This window comes from Symphodus melops, assembly GCF_947650265.1.
Source record: "Symphodus melops genome assembly, chromosome: 17".
Classification (NCBI taxonomy): Eukaryota; Metazoa; Chordata; class Actinopteri; order Labriformes; family Labridae; genus Symphodus; species Symphodus melops.
The window spans coordinates 16,633,751-16,653,939 of NC_136707.1; the positions used below are offsets into that span (position 1 = coordinate 16,633,751).

The 20,189-nt window shown below is 41.9% G+C and overlaps 1 protein-coding gene across 2 annotated transcripts; it reads left to right on the forward strand.

Annotated features, from left to right (window-relative positions):
- Positions 1–415: 415 nt before the first annotated feature.
- On the forward strand, positions 416–19,409 carry trip10a (thyroid hormone receptor interactor 10a). 2 transcript variants are annotated; one of them, XM_079366378.1, is made up of 15 exons: positions 416–784; positions 7,553–7,668; positions 8,227–8,283; positions 8,604–8,751; positions 10,002–10,064; positions 10,377–10,481; positions 10,613–10,741; positions 11,282–11,428; positions 11,523–11,711; positions 15,082–15,246; positions 16,117–16,226; positions 16,454–16,586; positions 17,232–17,323; positions 17,437–17,570; positions 17,931–19,409. In XM_079366378.1, exons 1-15 carry the CDS (start codon positions 761–763, stop codon positions 18,080–18,082), a joined length of 1,764 nt encoding a protein of 587 aa, XP_079222504.1. In that variant the 5' UTR covers positions 416–760; the 3' UTR covers positions 18,083–19,409. The 2 variants fall into 2 exon arrangements, with proteins under 2 accessions (XP_079222504.1, XP_079222505.1); XM_079366379.1 differs by lacking the exon at positions 15,082–15,246.
- The last annotated feature ends 780 nt before the right edge of the window (positions 19,410–20,189 follow it).

Sequence of the window (20,189 nt, forward strand, 5' to 3'; positions counted from 1 at the left end):
ACATATGCCTAACTAACATTGTTTATGCTATATTTATGGTTTTAAATGCTGTCTTTTTGTCTGTTCCAGAGTTTTGTTTTCTATTGAAATGTCATGTTACGAAATACACCAAACAAAATTGCAGCTGTTTAATACAAAAAAACACAAAATAAAAAGCAACAATGGTGACCTTAATAACTGCTGTCGTTCAATTAACTGCAGTCATACAGCCTATGGGCTATTTTAGGATGTCAGAGGTTTTTCAGTGGAACAAACAGGTAAATCTTCATTCAGGGTTTAAACCAAGCTGCCAACAATGCTCGACTTGTTGTCTTACTCAATATAACTTCAAAACAACAATAGTATAATACCCTGAATCTATAACATCATTTGAAGTCGAATGAAAATGAAGATAAAGTGAGAGCATGTAGCGGCCGCTCGTGGCTGTGTGCGCTGGCCCTTTAAGATTTAGGATTTGGGAGTGACGCGGATATGAAAGCTAGTTTATCCCTCTTTCCTTCGCTATGAACAATATTTAGACAAACTCGACAAACGGATCACTGCCCCTGTTCATTCGCAAATTAAGATGCGGGTTTATGTCGCTCGTTAAAGAAATCCAAAGCGGAGTGCGAAGTGGTTTGGACTGATTTTATCAGGTCGGGATTATTGTAGGCTGCAGGGCCGTCCTCCTCCTCCTCCTCCTCCGAGCTGCTCCTGGGATAACTTTGGAGAAGTTCTTTGTATTCGTGAGGAGTCACACAGCTTGGCCAGCAGGCTGAACATGGACTGGGGCACAGACCTTTGGGTGAGTTTGTCCTCTGGCTCGCTGTGGAGGGTCCTAACTACCGTCAGGAAAGCAAACATGCGATTACTTGGATAAAGTCCGGTCATGTTTTTGAAGAAGTGATGTGTGCAGAACGCTGGAGCTGCAAGACGGTGCATTCAGGAACATGGTTCCGTTTAGTTTGGTGTTTTAGCGTTTAGTAGTTGAAACAAAAGAGAAGGCACGCTTTAAAATCACTGCCGGCATTGTTACTTTTAAGATAAATAAAGGAGTTTGAGTCTTGGATTAGTATTGCACATTGATTTGGTGATTTTTTTTTTAGGAATTTGGAGGGAAATATGTAACGTTACATTGTGGGATTAATGGAGACCAAGAGGCAAACAGTCGTTTATATTCAAAACGTATTTCCCATCTAATCACCTGTGCAAATAGTATGTAGAATCAGAAGAATCACTTGCAACTATTTAACCTGTTTGAAGGAGAATATTGTTGGACGTATTCTTGGTGAAGATAACAATTACTTTACGATGAGAAATAATTAGAATGTGTCTGGATACTGAAGAGAAACTTAAAAAGCGTGTTTAAAAGTGTGCTGAAGTGGGTTGTACCTGCAGTGGGATGCTTCACTGTTTACAGTCGGGCACTCCTTGCTACCATAGAGATGAAATCAGATGATGTCATGAAAACAAGCTTCACCATCAAAGATTGAATGTCCCATGGGTCTACCTGCCGTGTGCCATGATGAGTTGGGACACCGATTCCAAATGATGAGTGAGGACAATGCAGACCCAAATAAATATACATAAAATCTGCCTATTTAGCTGGAAGTTAGATAAGATTTGGAATTTCAAAACAAACTAAGCTGCTCCTCTGCCCGTAGGCCTACAGGCTGTTGAAAAGTCCCCATGTTACGCTTAAACTCGATGACTGATACACTTGATGATGCGCAACTACACGGTACCACTGCAACAAAAGCCACACATTTGCAAACACTCACATTCCCATGCAGGGAACCTGGATGTGTAAAATGGAGCATTGCAAAAGTGAGGATGTAGTGAGGTTGTGACCTAATTTCAGAGTCTTCCCCCCCTGGGCCTCATCCAGTGTCCCTCTTCAATCCTACATGCCGGTGCAACAGCCTAATTAGTTTTGCCCTACTTTGATGAGTTAGAGGAAAAACTGCACCCCTTTATTAATCAGAGGCTCTGTCTCCGCACCGTAGTCCTTCCTGTTTATCACGTGGAGTTCTACACAGAAGCCCCAGTGTTTTGTCAGTCGTCAGATTGGAATAAGAGTCATTGAATGCATTGTTAGAAATTCTCCTTGTACTGTGTATTTACCTGTATAGCCTCACCTGTTGGGCCAGACAAAGCCCTGGAGGCATAATTGTTTCGGCTTATGTTTGGCTTGAGAGTCATCCCTGAGGCAAAGTCAGCTCTGTGGCATCTGTCCCCTGATTGCCGTTAATCCAGTGGCTATTTTAAGGCACAAGTTTACACAGTGTGAAGGCAGTTTCTGGGCATTAGCTGAGATAGCCAGACTCGATAATGGGTCAGGTCTAACAGGGCTGGGCCCCTCTGGTTCTAGAAGACGGGGTGACTCAGGGGTGAAACATCCACCCAAGCCTTGCATGTTGGTGACTTTCAGGCTGACTTATTGAGAAGTTATGTTGCATTCACTAGAGGCCATCTCCTTGCTGGTTTTACTGGAAGTATGAGAAGATTATGGGTATCTTAAGAATTAAGATCATTTTGGACAATACATCCTAAATCCTATATATTTTTTAAGCATATTGTGTGTTATAAAAGTTTGCAAATGAAAAGTTGTGCTGCTCCGAGGTCGACTTTTCCCACGGCACATTTAGAACACTTCACGCAGAAAATAAGTTAAAATGGGAGGCCACAGCGAAGACGTGCAACTGATGCAATTCAGTGTTCCCAAGAACGCAATGCAATAAATGAAAGTCACTCAAAATGTTTCAGCTTAGTGTAAAGCGGAAGAAGAGGCTGAAGTAAAAATGAAAGAAGAAGCAATTTTTTGCTTTTTAAACAAATCAGCTGACTGAGCATTTGAATGTTCTCTGGAGAAATGAAGGAACAGTCTACGGCGACATAGTACTTAAATACTGTGGCTTTGGATGGGGTTTTTTAATAGCTGAAATCTGACACTGATGTTCAAGGAGACAATATGAATGTCCCTGCTAACTGAATGGTTGGTTTTTTTATCCTTTTTATTAAAGCAGGCATTTCTTTAACCGGGACTGAAAATGAATCAAAAACAACTTTCAGAATCTCTAACCGACGTAACCTTGCCCATGACGATTATTTCAATTATTTTCCTGGCAGAGTCAGCTGACGACATGAAAGTTTGCCGTTTGGGACTCCGAACAAAAAGATAATCAAATGTAAACACTGCAGACAAACTGTTTGCAAGACATGCTAGTCATTTATTTTCTACCGCTAAAATGTGGTGTTTTTATTTCGAGCGAGGTTTTGATTTCAGTTTGAAATATTCAATAATTGACCACAAACTAGTTAATCAGATATGCACACTTTCAATTAACTTTAATAATAAACCACATTTACAGTAGAAACAATGTCAGTGGAAATGATCGTTCATTAATCGTAGTCAAGGTCAATTTGATAAATCGTGATATTGATTTGACACCGTCTCGTAGAGACCGCTGTGGTTTGATAGCTGTCACAGGAGTGATAAGTTTCTACTTTTTTTTCTCTTCCATTTGATAAAAGACTACAGGAGTTCATCTAATGTTTAATCTTGACAGATATTGCGTGTTCAGAGCGCAGTAGAGTCCCATCGATTAATTGGCCGATATTCACATATCCAGTGATTACCGATATCGGCTAATTTGATCACGTATACTACGAGATCTGTTCAAAGTCAAACAGCATTTTATTTGAGTTTTATTGGATTAAACTCGCAGCTCTCTTTCACCAGCAGAGTGTGTATTATTGATTACAACAAGCATTATCACTCAGTGTCAAGCAGTGATGCACAGTTACTTTCCAGTTGAGAGACCATCTTGTCATCGTTATGCTGTATGTCTTTCCACAAGTGTTATGCATTTGAGAGACCAATTCAATAAATGTGTTTATCTATCTCTATCTCTACAAATCACACATAGAGCTAAGAAAGATATCGGTATAGTATTTTTTCCTCTCTCAAACTTCGATATCGGCCCCAAAAATCTCGTATATGTAACAATTCAGCTGGCAGTCAAGATCTGCCGGCTGACGCGTCACACGCTGTCAGTGAGACACTCCGAAGAAGGCGACAGACATTCGCCGAAACTGTCAGGTAAAGAGCTACATCTACTCTGATACTATGTCTGAAAAAAAGAAACAAAAACGCCATGATGAACGTTTTTGAGTTATCAATTCAAAACAAAACTTTAAGTTAAGTTAAGGGCACACAGAGCAGTAAATGAACAACAGTGCAGCTAGATACACAGTCAACAAAAGACTAAAGTGTCATAAGGACCAAGTGTCAAGATGTTAGTACAAAGTTAAAATACAAAATTATAAAGTTAGATACAAAGAGCAGCAAAGAATAAAGTGTCATGATGTTAGTACAAAGTTAAATACAAAAATTACAACTGACGTTAACTTACCGCCAACTTTATTTTTGATCAAGAGGAAAAAATCTAAAGCTTGGAAACATTCTAAAAAGTGATTCTGAGTAACCTACATGTGATGTAGTGATGTGATTGTAGAATAGTAGTTCCTCCACTAGATAACTGTTGTGGTGACATACAATATATTCAGTACTGGTTTGATGGATAGATAGACACTTGAATGATCTTGAGATCCTGACATTAGTTACATCTTGAGGTCCTGACACGTCAAGCAGACGGCAAAGAAGTAGTGGCGACAAAGGTCGCTTCTTGTCTTGGCCAGCTTGTGTTGAGAGCCGGAAATGAATAACCCTCTTAAAAAGCCAATCAGAGAGATTCCTTTCACCGACGGGTCGATTCTGCCCCCCAAAAAAGACAGACGGGTGACGATGGTTAGCGATCCAACTAGGAATGATGGCCGACAATCTTCTTGTTGTGTCAGGGCCTTAACGACACCCGCTGTCCCCCCCTACAGCGATCACAATAAAACCAATGAAAAGTTCTCCCAGTACCACGAAAATGCACATAGCCTGTGCAGGAATGATACATGTAAGGTTGGGGTAAAATAGCTGGGACAATCATTCTGCTCTCTTCATCAGTCATAGTCCTGAGTGGGACATATTTAAAAAAAGCTATTATGCTGTTGTCAAAAGAAACCACAGGAGAACAATCCATTTAAATGTGTAGTTACTCCCTGGTGTGAAAATTGTTGATGGGTGGAAACCTGTTTTTGGCACCACACTGTGACGCATTTTTTTTTTTTTACAATATTCCTGACAGAAAGCCTCGACATGGCAGAACACCGCCTTTGATGTAAGAAGAGAAAAAAAGAAAAATTGGACTTGTGTATAATTTTTTTTTTTATAAAAGGAGGGTAATTAAATTTATTTCACAATCAGGTGAGAAAAATAACAGCGGAATAAACTTTGTTAAAATGAAATTTGTGCCATTTTTGAGCGATAACACTGAGCAATGGAATGAATGATAAACAAAACTGAAACCAGGCAGCGAGACCCAGAGTATTTTCTGATTAATATATTTCAGATGTGAAAGTGCATGATGGTTCTAAAAACAGTCATCATGGCTTGAAGCTTCCCAGAAAATCAGTTTTCTTATACCTGGAAAAAAAACCCAAAACTGATTGTGTCCTAGTAAGAAAACAAAACTGGTCACTTTATGTTGTGCAGCTTTAGTGTATGCAGGGGTGCAAATGCACAGTAGTAATGGGACTCTGTAAACACTGACATTTGTTGGAGTTGGTCATAATGTCAGTTCCGATCGTGAATCCAGAACTGTTGTCCAACTGTCACAAATCTTAAGTTCCTTCTTTCATACTCGTCATCTGACACATCTTGGCATGATGCAGCGTGTTGTAGAAAAGCATGCGGCTCAGATCTTTTAGTGATTCTCTTTCCCAGTTACATGAATCTTATCTCTTGAACATTGCATTTTCACACACTTCATCTGTTTGTTTCTAGTTTTGTTTTTGTTTTTCATCCTTATTTCTGATAGTTGGTGGGCGGCTGTGGCTCACTGGCAGAGTCAGTCATCCATCAAATGTATAGGTTCAATACCCTCAAGTGCCCTTGAGCGAGACACTGAAACCCAAATTGCTCCGACTGCTCCTCCAGCGGTGTGTGAATATGTTTGGAGAGGGATAATGGCTTATTTGTGAACACTTTACGCAGCAGTAGTGGTGGTGGGAGAAATAATTGATTCTGAGATGCATGGCGATGCTTTGTTGAAAGATTCTGCAGGAAAGTTCATTATCGATTATTGACGCAATGGACTGGCCCGCTTCCGTTTCCGGGGGTAACTGCTACGCAGGGGCAAGTGCAGTCTTTATTTGAGAATGAAAACAGGAGCTGCAGCTGAGAAACTTTGAGTATGCTCTTGTTCAGTCTTATACGGGGAATTTGATATATTTTTTTTTGCAAAGCGGCATCTGTTTGTTGCAGAGATTTTGAATAAAAAGGGTTTAAATTCACCTGATTGTTTGTATTGATTGGTAAAAATGAGCCATGTTTATGGATCCAAAATTGAGAAGCATCACAATGAGAGAATCATTTGATAATCGGAAGGTGACCCTTCGGAATGGGGGGGGGGGTGAAAAAAGTGCTTCACAAGCTCGGCTCCCTTTCTCTTCTCTTGTTGTGGCGAGGTTTAACTGGATGTAGACAAGTTTTTCTTGCATAACAATCTCTCTGCAAAGAAAAACAAGGTCACAGTAAACAGGGTCAATGTGAGCTTCAGCCACAAGCGGAAACTGTTTTTGCTGTACTCTTCTTTTACATACAAGACGTTCAGTCATTTATGAGGAACAGTTGTTGCTTAGAAAAAAAGGAAAAATCGGTTGGCTGTAGAGACTACTATGACTTCTGTTCAGTAAGTAATAATCGTACTTCAACCCTCGTAAGCTGCCCGTTGGTTAGATGTTACCGTGCTGATTGATGGCTTGTGTGTGTCCGAGACGGAGGCTCGACTTTGTCCCACTCATTAGCCCATTGTTTATTCTCTGTCCCTTTTTACCTGAAGGCTCGAAAAGGTTCATCAGAACAAGGCCAAACTTGTCAGGAATCTTCTTCCAGCCAGCAACGCCCACCACACACACACACACACACACACACACACACACACACACACACACACACACACACACACACACAGCTGAGGGGGAAATGTTTTGATTGTAGAGTGAGAGAAGATTGGCTTCAATGTCGTCTCGCACTCTTTAACAGACTTGTCCGAGCTTGAAGGTTTGAAGGTGTCGAGAATCGCTCTGCAGAATGAGGAACGTGTTCCTTTTTAAAGTGAAAGGACAAGTAGCTGCACGGTGCCGAACAGTCTCCAAATGATAAGTTGTGTAAAAATTAGGTCAAGCATCAACATTAACCGGCCTGTAAAGCTAATTCAAAAATGCCAAGATTGTTTTATTTTTTTTATTTTTGCACACATGGAAAGCATTCATACAGTCTAACATGCACCAACAATCATCGACGCGTTTCTTTTGACCCTTCCTTTAGAAGTAATTTAGATGTCCTCGAACTCAACCTGAACATCTCAAGTTGTGATCCAGACGTTCCTCCATGTTTTTGAATCCCAGTGTTGGCCAAACATCTCCTCTCCTTATTTGCCTCTCGTGCTTCTTTCTCCAGGATCAATATGACATCATTGAGAAGCACACGCAGTCCGGCCTGGAGCTGGTGGAGAAGTATGTGAAATTTGTCAAGGAGAGGACAGAGGTTGAGCAAAACTATGCAAAACAACTAAGGTAGGCCGAGCTCTCGTCGCCTCAAATGCTTGTGTGTTGCTCAAACCGTCTGTGTGTGTGTGTGTGTGTGTGTGTGTGTCCATGTTAAGAGACTGGTTGTGAAATGTTTGTGGAGTCTTATGACAACTCTGGGGCTGAATCAAACTGGTCTCAAGAACACTGGCCTCATTCTCCAGCTGCGGTGTGCTCCCCCCCCCCCCCCCCCCCCCCCCCCCCCCCCTTTATCCTTGGCGCTCTCTCTCCCTTCCCAGTTGTGTCCCAGTTTGCGGGCCCACATCTGGCGGAGAGCTGCTGAGCTTTGCTGGAGAGGAGAGGAGAGGAAGTGGGAGCAGACTGGCACATGATAGACAGGAAGTGGTCGGGAGCGGAGTGAAAGAACGAAGAGCAGCTATTTAAACATGCTCATGGCAGGCTTTTGCGTTTAATCCCATTGTATAAAACAGCCTGTGGTGTTCATGAGAGTGGTTTCATTTATGTGAGCTTTCTTTAGCTGTCATCCGTCTTTTCCTGACGCATATTTGCCTTCCCATTTGTTTGACGCCCTTTCACTGTACACAGGAACCTTTCGAAGAAGTACAACCTAAAGCGAAGCAGCAAAGATGAGCCAGAGTGCAGGTGAGCCTTTGTGGTGTTTTGATGCGAAGCCTGCCTCCAAAGAAAAATGTCTCTTTTTAAATGTACATGGAACTGCACAACAATTGCAAATAAGTTTCCTATTTTTTTATTTTTTTTTTAACGCTTTGTCATTCATGCTTTAGTTTTACAAATGTGTTAAAAATGAAAGAAGGAAGCAGAAAAAAAGGAAATCACAAGCCTCTCATTATGACTTGGCCCACTGCTGCCCCCTCTGTCTGTATGCATCATCTTATCGGTGGTTCCATCTCTGTGCTCAGATTCTTCCACCCTTTCCTTCTCTCCTTCCTCTTAAATGGCAGGTTTTCCAGCTATCAGTCCTTTTTGGACATCCTGAACGAGATGAACGACTACGCGGGGCAGCGGGAGCTCATCGCTGAGAACATGATGATGAACATTTGCATCGATCTCACCAAGTACCTGCAAGAGATCAAGCAGGAGAGGAAGACGGTGAGCTTGAAAAGGAGTGGGCCAGGAACGCACTGCGTCCGCCTGACAGTCAGAATTTACATGTATACCAAAAAAATTCATTTAGACTTTTTAGTTTACATACAACGTTTTCAACAGTTAAAATATGGTCTTTGACAGGAAGAAATAAGCGCGTGTTCAGGCTCATTTAAATGCACAGTATGTGAATTTCGCCACAAGGGGGCTTTTACTCAAAACAATAACAAAAAGATGACGTCAAAGCTGGTGGGGAATCATGGGAGTTCTCTCTCCTGACGTAGCTGTCTTTGACGTATCATCCAGTGTTTCCACGGCGACAATAAAACATTTGTCTGTCATGGCGGCCGCCGTGACAAAACATGTCTTGTTTCAACTATTAAGGAATTCCAACATTAAGGAATTCTTTGGCTGTAAATATTGACGGTAATGTAAGTACTCAACAACAACAGAAATATAGGAAAGGTTTTGTCCTTTTTTAATTAATTTAGATTCATACATTTCTCCATATTATACCTTTTTAAAGGCAACTTGTCAAAACTTCCACACACTCTGTCATTTACCCTCCAGCTGTGGTGTGTACACGACGTTGTGAAGGGGTTTTCGGCCATGTTTGACTATATTTCAAGGTGACATCATCTGTGTGTTTTACCCAGCATCATATAAAGAGTTGACACAAGACCTAAAAAAAACCCCAGCATACTCTCTCGTTTGAGAATGTGAAATGATAACCTTTTTTTTTTTATTTATATACTTCTGCGTTAATAATTGTTAGTTTCTTGACCAGTCTGTAAACGGGCCAGTCATCGCAGAGTTACTCTATACTGTTTTGCCTTCAGACTGAAAAGATGCCGGATGACAGTTCCATTTGGAGTGAACAGCACACAGGGGTGAGGAAAAGAGAGGGAGACTTGTAGGAGGAGTGGAGATCTGACTGCTGTGGAAGGAAGGAAGCCTTACTTAGTGTCTCAAGGGGGATGTATGGTCTGAGCGTGGTGTGCTATTACTCTGCGAGGAATGAATTGGCTTTTCTCCCACTGGATCGCAAAACACTAAAGTCGTGCACAGACTCTCGCTGCAGACGTGATGTCTCTAACAGACACACTGGTATTTGTTTTTTTTTGTCTGTTATGTTGTGTGGCTTTTGGAGGTCTTCGTTTATTCAATGTCTGCCACTGCACATGTCTCTCTCTGTCTCTGTCATCTGACCCCCCCACCTCCTCTCTCACTCGGCCTATTTTTATGAATGTCTACAGTATCTGATGGAGGCCAAGAAGGCCCAGCAGAGTCTGGAGAGCACCTACAAGCAGCTCGACAGTGTAAGTCATTGAATGTGGTTGGTCAGGTGGCTATATTTAACTCAAGTAAAACCAGATGGGCAGAGGGGAAAGCAGTTTCTTGTTATAAACTCCTGACATTAATCAAGAGCTATTTAGCTATGATTGGAAATGTAATGTAACAATCCCAACATGCCCGACCTCCCTAATCCGTTTCTTTACAAAGACTAAAAAAACCCAAAACACACACACTACTGAAAATAGAAAGAACCTCCTCCTATTGCATTCATGCAACGACCTCACTTAACTGAATGAACTCAATGTCTTCCCTCTCGTTTTCTTCCTGCACATCAGAGTAAAAAGCGCTTTGAGAGGGAATGGAGAGAAGCGGATCGAGCAGCACTGTACGCAGAGAAGACTGATCAAGACATCAATGCCACGAAGGCAGACGTTGAAAAAGTAAGAGAGGGGGCGAAAACAAAAATCTGCATTTCAAAGACTGTTCGCCATGATCAAAAGTTGGAATCGGATGCGGTTGGTTAACCTTTCGCCTGTATGTGTGTGTGTTTGTGTGTGTGTGTGGTTACCAGGCCAAACAGCAAGCTCATATGAGAGCACACATAGCGGAGGATTGTAAGAACGACTACGCTGCTCAGCTTCAGAAGTTCAACAAGGAGCAGAGCCAGTTCTATTTTAACGACATGCCTCTTGTTTTTAATGTAAGTGACATCGTCAACATCTGCCTACAGTTGAGTTTCAAATAACCTATCCATCGAAAAACTGCCCTGAGTGGGGAGAGATGTGGCTTAACTTCTTGTAGCTGCTCAATTATGGCAAAAATCATAATCAGGATTATTTTAGATAGATATTGGGATCAAAATAATTAAATACAATTAACAACCTGCATGGATTTTACAACACCTTAATGACATGAATTAATGGAACTGAAACCTTCTTAAAACTTTAATACACTAGAATTAATCAGTGAATGAAAATAAAGTAAAAATGATAGTAATTTGAAATTGAATTAAGTAATTTAAATAATAGTAATTTGAGGTTTTGGTGATGTGCTCTTTTAACTAAATAATAATGACTTTACCAGTTCTGGCTCTTATATTTTTTACAAAGCACGATCATATATATTTTGTCTTTATTAATAACAAAACTTCTACTTTAGAAATGCTGACACAATGTTGTGGGCTCTAAGTTCTGTACTTTGTCAACCCTAATTGTAACCGCTGCTGTTGTCTGCTTTCTAGAAATTGCAGGATCTGGACGAGAGGCGAGTACGGAAGTTGGCACAAGGCTACATGTTGTTTTCAGACACAGAGAAGCATGTGATGCCAATCATTGGCAAGTGCCTGGAAGGCATTACTAAAGCAGGCACTAATGTTAATGAGAGGAATGTAAGTCGGTCTCAAAGGTTTCAAAGTGCTGCACGGCTTTGTTACAGCGCTTGATTTATTGATTGATTCTAATCCATGTTTGTTTCCAACGCAGGACTCCATGGTGGTAATAGAGCAGAACAAGTCCGGATTTGAACGTCCTGGGGATTTAGAGTTTGAAGACTACAGTCAAGGCATCAACAGAGCTTCGTCCGACAGCAGCTTGGGTACACCCAAAGGCCCCATGGAGCTTCTGTCAAAGAATAAGAACAAAAACTTCTGGCTCTTTAGCAAAAGGAGTAAGGTAGGAAATGACACAATGCCAGAGAACATCAGGTGGATCCAGTTCAATGAATGACATCACAGTAAAACAGAGGAATTGTTTTGCAATGTGTAACTAGAAACACCTTTCTTAAGTAACTGCAGCAAGTTTGAGAATATAGACGTGGGCAGGAGGTGACAATGTGAGAGCACAAGAAGTAGCAGGCAGGACTAGAACATTCCCCCGACAGAGTGATCATGATGGAGCTGTGGTTGTGGCTACGCGCACACGCACGCGCGCACACACATACACACACAAATACATGCAACCATTTCGTGCATGAACCTCTCTCATTGTATGGCACATGAACTCAAATGCACCCTGCCACTTCTAGAGCAGGTCCTTGCATGACTCTGCCCCCCCCCCCCCCCCCCCCCCCCCCCCCCCACACACACACACACACACACACACACACTGCCTCTGTTTCTGCAGTGTGGTTTCCAATAGGTCAACTGGCAGTCAGCATTCTGCAGTGCTTGTGCTTTCATCAGCACAGAGCCTAAACAACATTGAATTTTCCTATACAGGCATCCACAAACACACTGCTGCCATTATACTAGCCAGGGACGAGCATCATGTCTCGCATCACAATAACATCTTTGTATCAACATTAACAGGAAGCAACAAGGTTTACCAGATCAGAAACAACATGGATCAGGTTAAACCACACATCGATGATATTTTCTTCCAAAGAGCTTCACTTCATCTTAAATCAGAGAGTTCTCTGAGGGCCAACATGTAACTAACTGCTGATATGAGTGGCTGACCACAAAGCAGTTAACGCCCCCCCCCCCTCCCATCCTGCCCCAGCTCTGAATGATCCCTTCTTTCTTCTCTGGCAGTGTTTGCTTGTTCAGCGCCTCTCTTCTTTCTCTCTGCATGTCTTACTCGGCTGTGAACCCTTCCTGTTCTGTGTATGTGTGTGGCACGCTGCACTGTGTCATCAGTCATGCTCTCCCAATTAGGCCTGTAGCAGTATGAATAGGAGGCTGGCTTTACTGGCCTGGGTGAGCTTTTGGTTTATGTCTGGCCCCTTAAACATTTGCGTTCTCCGCAGCCCTCCTGTACTTAGGTTCCCATAACTCTTGAGAAAAGTGGCGCCCAACCAGTACATGTTCACATAATGATAGTGCTATACTTCCAGCTCTTAGTATTTACACAAGAGACTCTGTTGCAGTGCTGTTTAAACCCCTCACTATTGAAGACTAGAAGGCATCAGCCTCCTGTGTAATTGAACTAATAGAGCCCACCCCCATATTCCCACAAAGACTGATATTTAATGAAGATCACTTCAGGCATGTTTTCAACTTAACCTCTTTTTACGAGGTCATTGAGGGCATTTATGAAACGACCCACCAACTATCTGCACAACTGACACTCTGTTAATCAACCGGGCTATTTATAACAACTGCCCCCTATATGCCGTGGTATTTTATCTATATAGGTCACACTCAGCATAACATAGGTTGGCTCCAGCTGAGCCAGTTTGCCAATACAGCTTCTTTTTTAAATCACTAGGCTTTTGTTTTCAGAGTTTGTGCCATTATTCCCGTCGTTCATGAGAAACATCTTCACTCTAGGTGCACTGGAATGTTGCTTCCAAAACTTAACACAGCTTTGTTGACTGTGTGAACTGTTCTATCTTTTAATCAGGGCTAATATTTAATCATAAGCCTGTACCATGATTTGAGCATTGCATACAAATGGACATCAGTAATGTAAAAGTAAGATATAACACATTTGATCTGTTACAGAGAACGTGTTTTAAAGCTCCTGTGAGAAGTTTTTAGAATGTTTTGAAACAGATGGAAATGAATACGGATGCCTCCTTATGAAGCAATAACAGAACATTAGAAAGAGGATTGATTGGCACTATATCGTGCTTGTTACCCTGGTTACTGGGTAGGTGTCAAAGTAATGACCAGGTTGCTGCAGAATAACACTCCTTTTGTGTAGATTTTTTAAGGCAAAGTTTCATAATGACTTGAAAATGATTTATTTTTCTTCCGGTCAGGTAACACACTTCCAGTAAAGACATGTCAAGCTTTGTCCGGGGGGGGGGGGGGGGGGGGCGCAAAAATCAACACAAACCAAAAGTTCCTCACAGGAGCTTTAAATAGCTATTTTGTACATTTAGAAGCAACAAGTAGCTCCTTTAATTCAGGCAGCTAATAATGAGTGTAATATAATGGGCAGCAGTTCAGACTTTCAACTGCTTGTTTTTTTCCCCATGTTTAGATAATTGGACTGTGATAATATGCCTACAAGTTAAGTTTTTAAGTTTCATTATATTGTCACTATACTCCTAGAATAACAGTATAGTTTAATATAAGAAATGATAAAAGCCAGGTTGTTAAAGTCGGTTTGGCCAATTACAGCATATTTTGTTTAATCCAGTTGGCTTTACCAGCTCCTATCGTAAGGTTCTGACACAACAAGGAGATCGTCGACAACGGCCGCCTCTGTCGCTACCCGTCGGCCCTGTCTGCCTTTTTTTGGCCGTGTTGAATCGCCGTTAGTGGTCGGTGAGAGGAATCTCTCTGATTGGCTGTGCAGAGGTTTTTATTTACTTCCAGCTCTCGAAACATGTTCGAGAAAGCCCCTGGAGCCTGCTGCTGTAGTGTCCATGCTTTCACCCATTAGTGCGGTTTCTTCTCATTTGTTGCCGCTGCCTCTTCTTTCTTTTTCCACTAAAAGACACAGGGTTGACAAGGCCAGTGCCATTTTCACCTTTTTCTCAGATATGATTCTTGATTAGTAGGCTGCCTGTCATACGAGTGGTGTGTGAAGGCGGTGTGAAAAGGGTTTTCCTTCTGTAATATAACGGACTACCGCTGCTTCCTGACATGGAGAGTTATTGCCTCTCACACATGTGCAAAACGTACTTGGTGGTTGGCCGTCAGCTGTAGTCTTGCAGGGTCGTAAAGTGCAACTTTTTAGCCAAGACAAAAGGCGAGGCGAGCCCATAGACAAGGCCGTAGGCTTTCGTTGCCACTAGTTCTTTGCTGTCTGCTTGGTGTGTCAGGACCTTTAGGCTCTCCCAACCTTCGACCAGGCTGCTGGTGTTGGGCTGCTGTGGAGGCGCTGTTGTGTGTTGCTTGCTGTCTTTGTTTTTTTTGTTTTTTTTCATAACTGTTTATTGATGTGCGCAAAAAAACATTGGTGTGCTTTCAGGTCTTGACGGTGTTTGTTTTTTTTCCCCCTTTCACCTTGTTGTCTCCCCCGTCTCGCCCATTTATTTTTTATTTTTTATACCCTTCCTCCCCCCCACCCCCTCGTCCTGTCCAACCCCACCCTCTGCTCTGCATACTTCATGCTCGGGTGCTGGTGCTTTGGTGTCGCCTCACCTCAGCTCTCTCCCTCTTCGCTCCCACCTTTCACCACACCCCCTGCCCCCTCGCTCGCTAACGGACCCCCTTCCCCCAAGTTTGGCCGGGACCCTCTGTCGTACTGTTTGAAGGAGATCAATAAGACAGTCAAACCCAGAATCTCTTCCTTCCGGACACTCAGGAGATCGGTGAGTCACATTCGGAAAAGGTTTGGGTTCCAGGAGACATCGGCACCTGCAAATGATCTTGTTCTCCCTCCAATAAAGAACTGAAAAGGGACATAACCTTATTAATCACACGTAGCATTGATTTTATTGATCCCAATGACTCCTTTGCTTTTCATGATATTTACACATTATTAAATTATCAGTTAGGGGAACAAGGAACCACAGTTAGATGTATCTTTACACAAACTTTCTTTTCCCCTCAGAAGTTTACTTCAGAGAGAATCATGGTAATACAGACAGCAAAGCTGGTGTGGGCATCTCAGTTTTGTGACAAAGAAAAATGGCCACCCCTTCTGTACAACATCCGCTTATCTATTTTTGGATAACTGTGTTTAAAATTGATTCCTAGTCTCATTCTTTGTGGTAACAATTCTGACACCATATTTGAGTTTGTATTGAAGGGGTGGCCACCTGGTGGTGGAGTAAGGAATGACAGCTGTAGAATACAAGGGGAAGCTGAATATTTCTTAACCAGAAATTTCTAATTTGTCGCTGCTCTTTCTTGGCTTTAATTATCAGTTAAAGGTTTTTATTTTTATTTTTAATTTTTTTAGAAAAGTGATTTAAAAAGTGAGAGGGCTGGGATGTTTTTTGTGGGGTGTTCGGTGAGTTTGTGTTCAGCTCATCGTCATAACGTGCTCGATTTTAAATGAATTTGAAGGCTGTAAAGCGAGTGTCTGGGAGATTCTTGTCAGTCGAACGTTGTCCTTTAAGCTGAACTCAAACAGCACAGTGTCGGTGTTCTTCCTGAGGTGTGTGTTTCTGTTTATCTTCTCTGCTTATGTGAGATAAAGTGCAGTGTTAACTCAGCCTTCCTGTGAACTCTTGCAGCCCACGGTGACAGAAGACTTCGCCCATCTTCCTCCAGAGCAGCGCCGGAAGAGGTTACAACAGAGACTGGAGGAAATCAGCAAAGAACTGCAAAAGGAAGTGGATCAGAGGTGTGTGTGTTAGTGTGTATCTGTGTGTAACCTTTTGCGTATTAATAGGCAGATCTGTTAGAAGTGTGGATATGATATTCCTGCAGTGCACATTACTGTGTGTATAACTCTGGGGTGTCTTGTGTGAGTGTTTGAATTGTTTACACAGCCCTGAGCTCTGCAGGGAACCAATTTCCACTGAAAGTCACTTTCCCTTTCCCTCACTTGTTCCTCCCTCCAATGTGCAGCGAGGCCCTGGGGAAGATGAAAGATGTTTATGAAAAAAATCCTCAGATGGGAGACCCAGCGAGTCTGGCATCCCAGATCCACCAGACATCCCAAAATATAGAGCGGCTCAGAGGAGAGCTCAACAAGTACGAGGTAATCCCACACGCTGTTTGTGAACTGTTTGAACTTTTGAGGTCATAATTTACTGGTATGACATCATAGATAGATAGATAGATAGATAGATACTTGCTTTATTGATCCCGAGGGAAATAAACATGTAACATTATAAAAGCTCTTACTATTCTAACCTTTTAATCGATTGATCAGAGTGGCAGGTGTTTATAAATGTATTATTAAGGTCGCTTGATTTCTAGTTAAAGCGCATTTATTTTGTCATGTTGTCTTCAGAGCTTTTCAGATGGGGGGTCTTTTAAAGATTTATTTTTGGGCTTTGCCTTTATTGGAGAGAAGGTGGATAGGGTCAGAAATCGGGGAGAGAGTTAGTGGGGATGGCATGCGGGAGGGAGGCCACGGGCCGGAGTCGAACCCGAGCCGCCCGCGTTAGGACTGTAACCTCAATACATGGTGACTTGTGAGCTACTGGCGCCCCCAGATGGGGGGTCTTTAAACCCACAGAGAGAGGTAGGTGTGTGTGTGTGTGTGTGTGTGTGTGTGTGTGTGTGTGTGTGTGTGTGTGTGTGTGTGTGTGTGTGTGTGTGTGTGTGTGTTATTAGGCACAAAAAAACAACTTCTCTATTAGTTTCCCCTTTTTTTAATCTGGCTTCCTTTTTTTGTAAGACATGGCTGGCAGAGGCAGGAGGTCGAGGGGAAACACTGCGATATAAAACTCACACATTCAACAATAATAACGGAGCTCACGATGTGCACAGGTTGGTACCAGGAAAATTCCGATTTAAAAAAAAAAAAAAAAAAAAGTGATTTGGCAAAACGATGCGTGGTCTGTAACCTGTAAACTGGAAACCTGTCTTCTTCTACTCTCCAGCCCTGATGGAGCGCAGTCCGATGAAAGCACTACTGATAACTCCCAGGCCATCTACGCCGAGTTCGATGATGACTTTGAGGACGAGGAACTAACTGCTCCCATCGGGAAATGCACAGCCATGTACAACTTCCCCGGTACGTCACAGGCTGTTTTCGATTTTTCTTGCCTTTCTATCTCTTCTTGAAGAGCGAGTGAACTTTGTCGACTGGGACATGTGAAAAATTGATGACTTCTCAAATGTCTTCATGAAGGAGATCAGTTTCCTCTGCATGACAGCTCTCCCCTTGGAAATCTGAATTTGACTTTTACAATTTTAAATTATTAATTCATGGCATAATGTTGTATTGATGCTGTTCTCTAAGAAATGAACCTGTGACTTTCCACACTTGGAGGAAACTGTCACGTCAAAAAAGGCTTTTTGTGTGGGGACTTGTGAACTCAACTAGCTCAGGGATATTGTACTAGATGTTTTTTTGGGGGTTTTTTTGTCTTAGGTGCCAGTGAAGGGACCATCTGCATGCAGGAAGGGGAGGTACTGGCCGTGGTGGAGGAGGACAAAGGGGATGGCTGGACCCGGGTCAGAAGGAACAATGGGGATGAAGGCTACATACCTACATCTTATGTCACCATCAACCTCAGTGAATGACACACATGAGAAGCAAAAAGAGAAGAAACGATCACCTCGCCTAACTGGATGCACTTCTTCCAATGGGACCAATCATAAGGAGGCCACAGCACTATGGGCTGGGACCACTAGTGTATCCAGAATCCAAATGCTTCAGAAGGTGCTTCAGTTTTTTTTGAGAAAGGCACCCCCAGGTGGGCGTAGGAATCTTGCTTGCAGTGTGTTCCTTGTGGCTGACATTACATAATTGTTAACCTAGTTACATGAGCCACCTAAAGCACAATGTTGTTTTACTTTTTAACCCATAGTCTCAATTATTTTTGGTTTTGGTTAAAAATGTTGCATGGGTTTTAGGCACCATCACTGTACGAGTGCTTGTTCCACAGCCTAATAAGGCATTACATCCTGGAGATGAGATAAAGAAGTGGAGTTTCAAGATGAGAAGGAGGAAGATGAGTGCTGCTGAGCGTTCATATCACTTCTGTGAAAGTTACCTCTCCTCAGCTTCAAAAAACAAAACAAAACAAAACTGACCTGCTTTGACCTACAGCATGACTGAACCTACAATTTAGGACCTGCAGTTCCAAAGCGTGCAGCTTAGTACTTACAACACGTTGCCCATGGTTGGACTTGAAATTTCGAGTGTCCCCTGGGATGAGCAAAGTTTTGGTGGAGACGACTCTCCATGCACACAGCAGTACAAACGCTCCAGTGTTCAGACAATCACAGAATTAGTTCTGTTCATGTTTTCAACTGCAGCAGTAACAAGGATTTAACCGTAGTTTTCTTATTGTAACAACATGAATATTGGATAAGAATAATTTATTACAAATGTGTTTGTTTTATAAATACAAGTTTTGAGTTTGAGAGAAGTTGTACTTTATGTTAAGGATGTTCTCACATTGCTCTTTTGCCCTTGCACACATAGTGGACATCCTAGCCACAAAAGGGAGAAAATATTGCAAACATTAAACGTGTTACTTTGAAACTATTGTATTTATGTAATAAATAATATATTTTTTAGTTATCACATCACCACTATTGTCTTATCAGCTCTTTAACCATTCAAACAAAGATTGTTACATTGTGAGAGACAAACTACACTCTGATGATGTTTCTAATGCTGTATCCTTATATGGGCTTACTTCACATCTTCTCAAGCTGACCCACGTCCTGTTTTTTTCATGTTGTAATGGAGCAATGTGTCGTTGGTGCCTTTCTGGTTAAGAGCGTTTTGTATAAACCATTTTTGCATGCAATTATTTTTTAAGACTTAATACATGTAGAACACATTTCAAAGGTAGACGCGGTAATATCATTTCTGGACAAATAAATATTTGGAAAAAAACACATCTATTGGGTCTGTAGATTTCTTTTCAATTTCTTGATTTTTAAAAAAAAAAATTTATTTTCAAGCTTTTTTTATGCCTTTATTGTTGAAATAACTAGTGGCTAGTGGATAGAGTATGAAATAAGGGACTGAGAGAGTGGGGAATGACCTGCGGTAAAGGAGCCACAGGTCTGATATAGATAGATAGATAGATAGATAGATAGACACTTCATTGATCCTGAGGGAAATTCAATTTGAACATTGGTTGGCACTTGAAGGATTACAGTACATGGGGTGCACATACTAAAAACTAGGCTAGCAGCACCCATTGATGAGCTCTTTTAAAAGTAAAGTCTACAAAGCCATCAAAATAGATCTATGTGTAGTCTGTGATTTTGACAGCTTTTTTTCCCTGGGGTGTAAAATCAACTACCACTTAACTAGTCACTCTCATTCTTATATCCCCCCAACAATGAGCATGTAAGAATATTATCCCTATACTACAGATAACCAATAGTTGTAGAGCCATGAATCTTCCTAACACCCACTCATTGCTCCCTTCTTCCTGTTTCTGTTGAGACCAGTGAGAGTGAGAGGGCGTAGTCGTGTTGCCAGAGTAAACTGGCCACAGATAGATTTATTTGCTTTGCTGAGGTGCACAGAATAACTCACACCATTCAAAACAGAAGAGGGTGTTATAAGTCTAATAGATCTGCTCCAACATGACCTGTCAATGTGTGGGTGTACAGTTGGTAGTCATACTAAGTAAAGAGGGGGTGTTAATGATATGCATGAATC

Excerpts from the sequence above, each read along its gene's own strand:
- trip10a (XM_079366378.1), top strand. The coding sequence starts at position 761 with ATGGACTGGGGCACAGACCTTTGG. Across the intron at positions 10,742-11,281 it reads ACATGCCTCTTGTTTTTAAT|AAATTGCAGGATCTGGACGA; the intron begins GTAAGTGACATC and ends TCTGCTTTCTAG. Across the intron at positions 16,227-16,453 it reads CAAAAGGAAGTGGATCAGAG|CGAGGCCCTGGGGAAGATGA; the intron begins GTGTGTGTGTTA and ends TCCAATGTGCAG.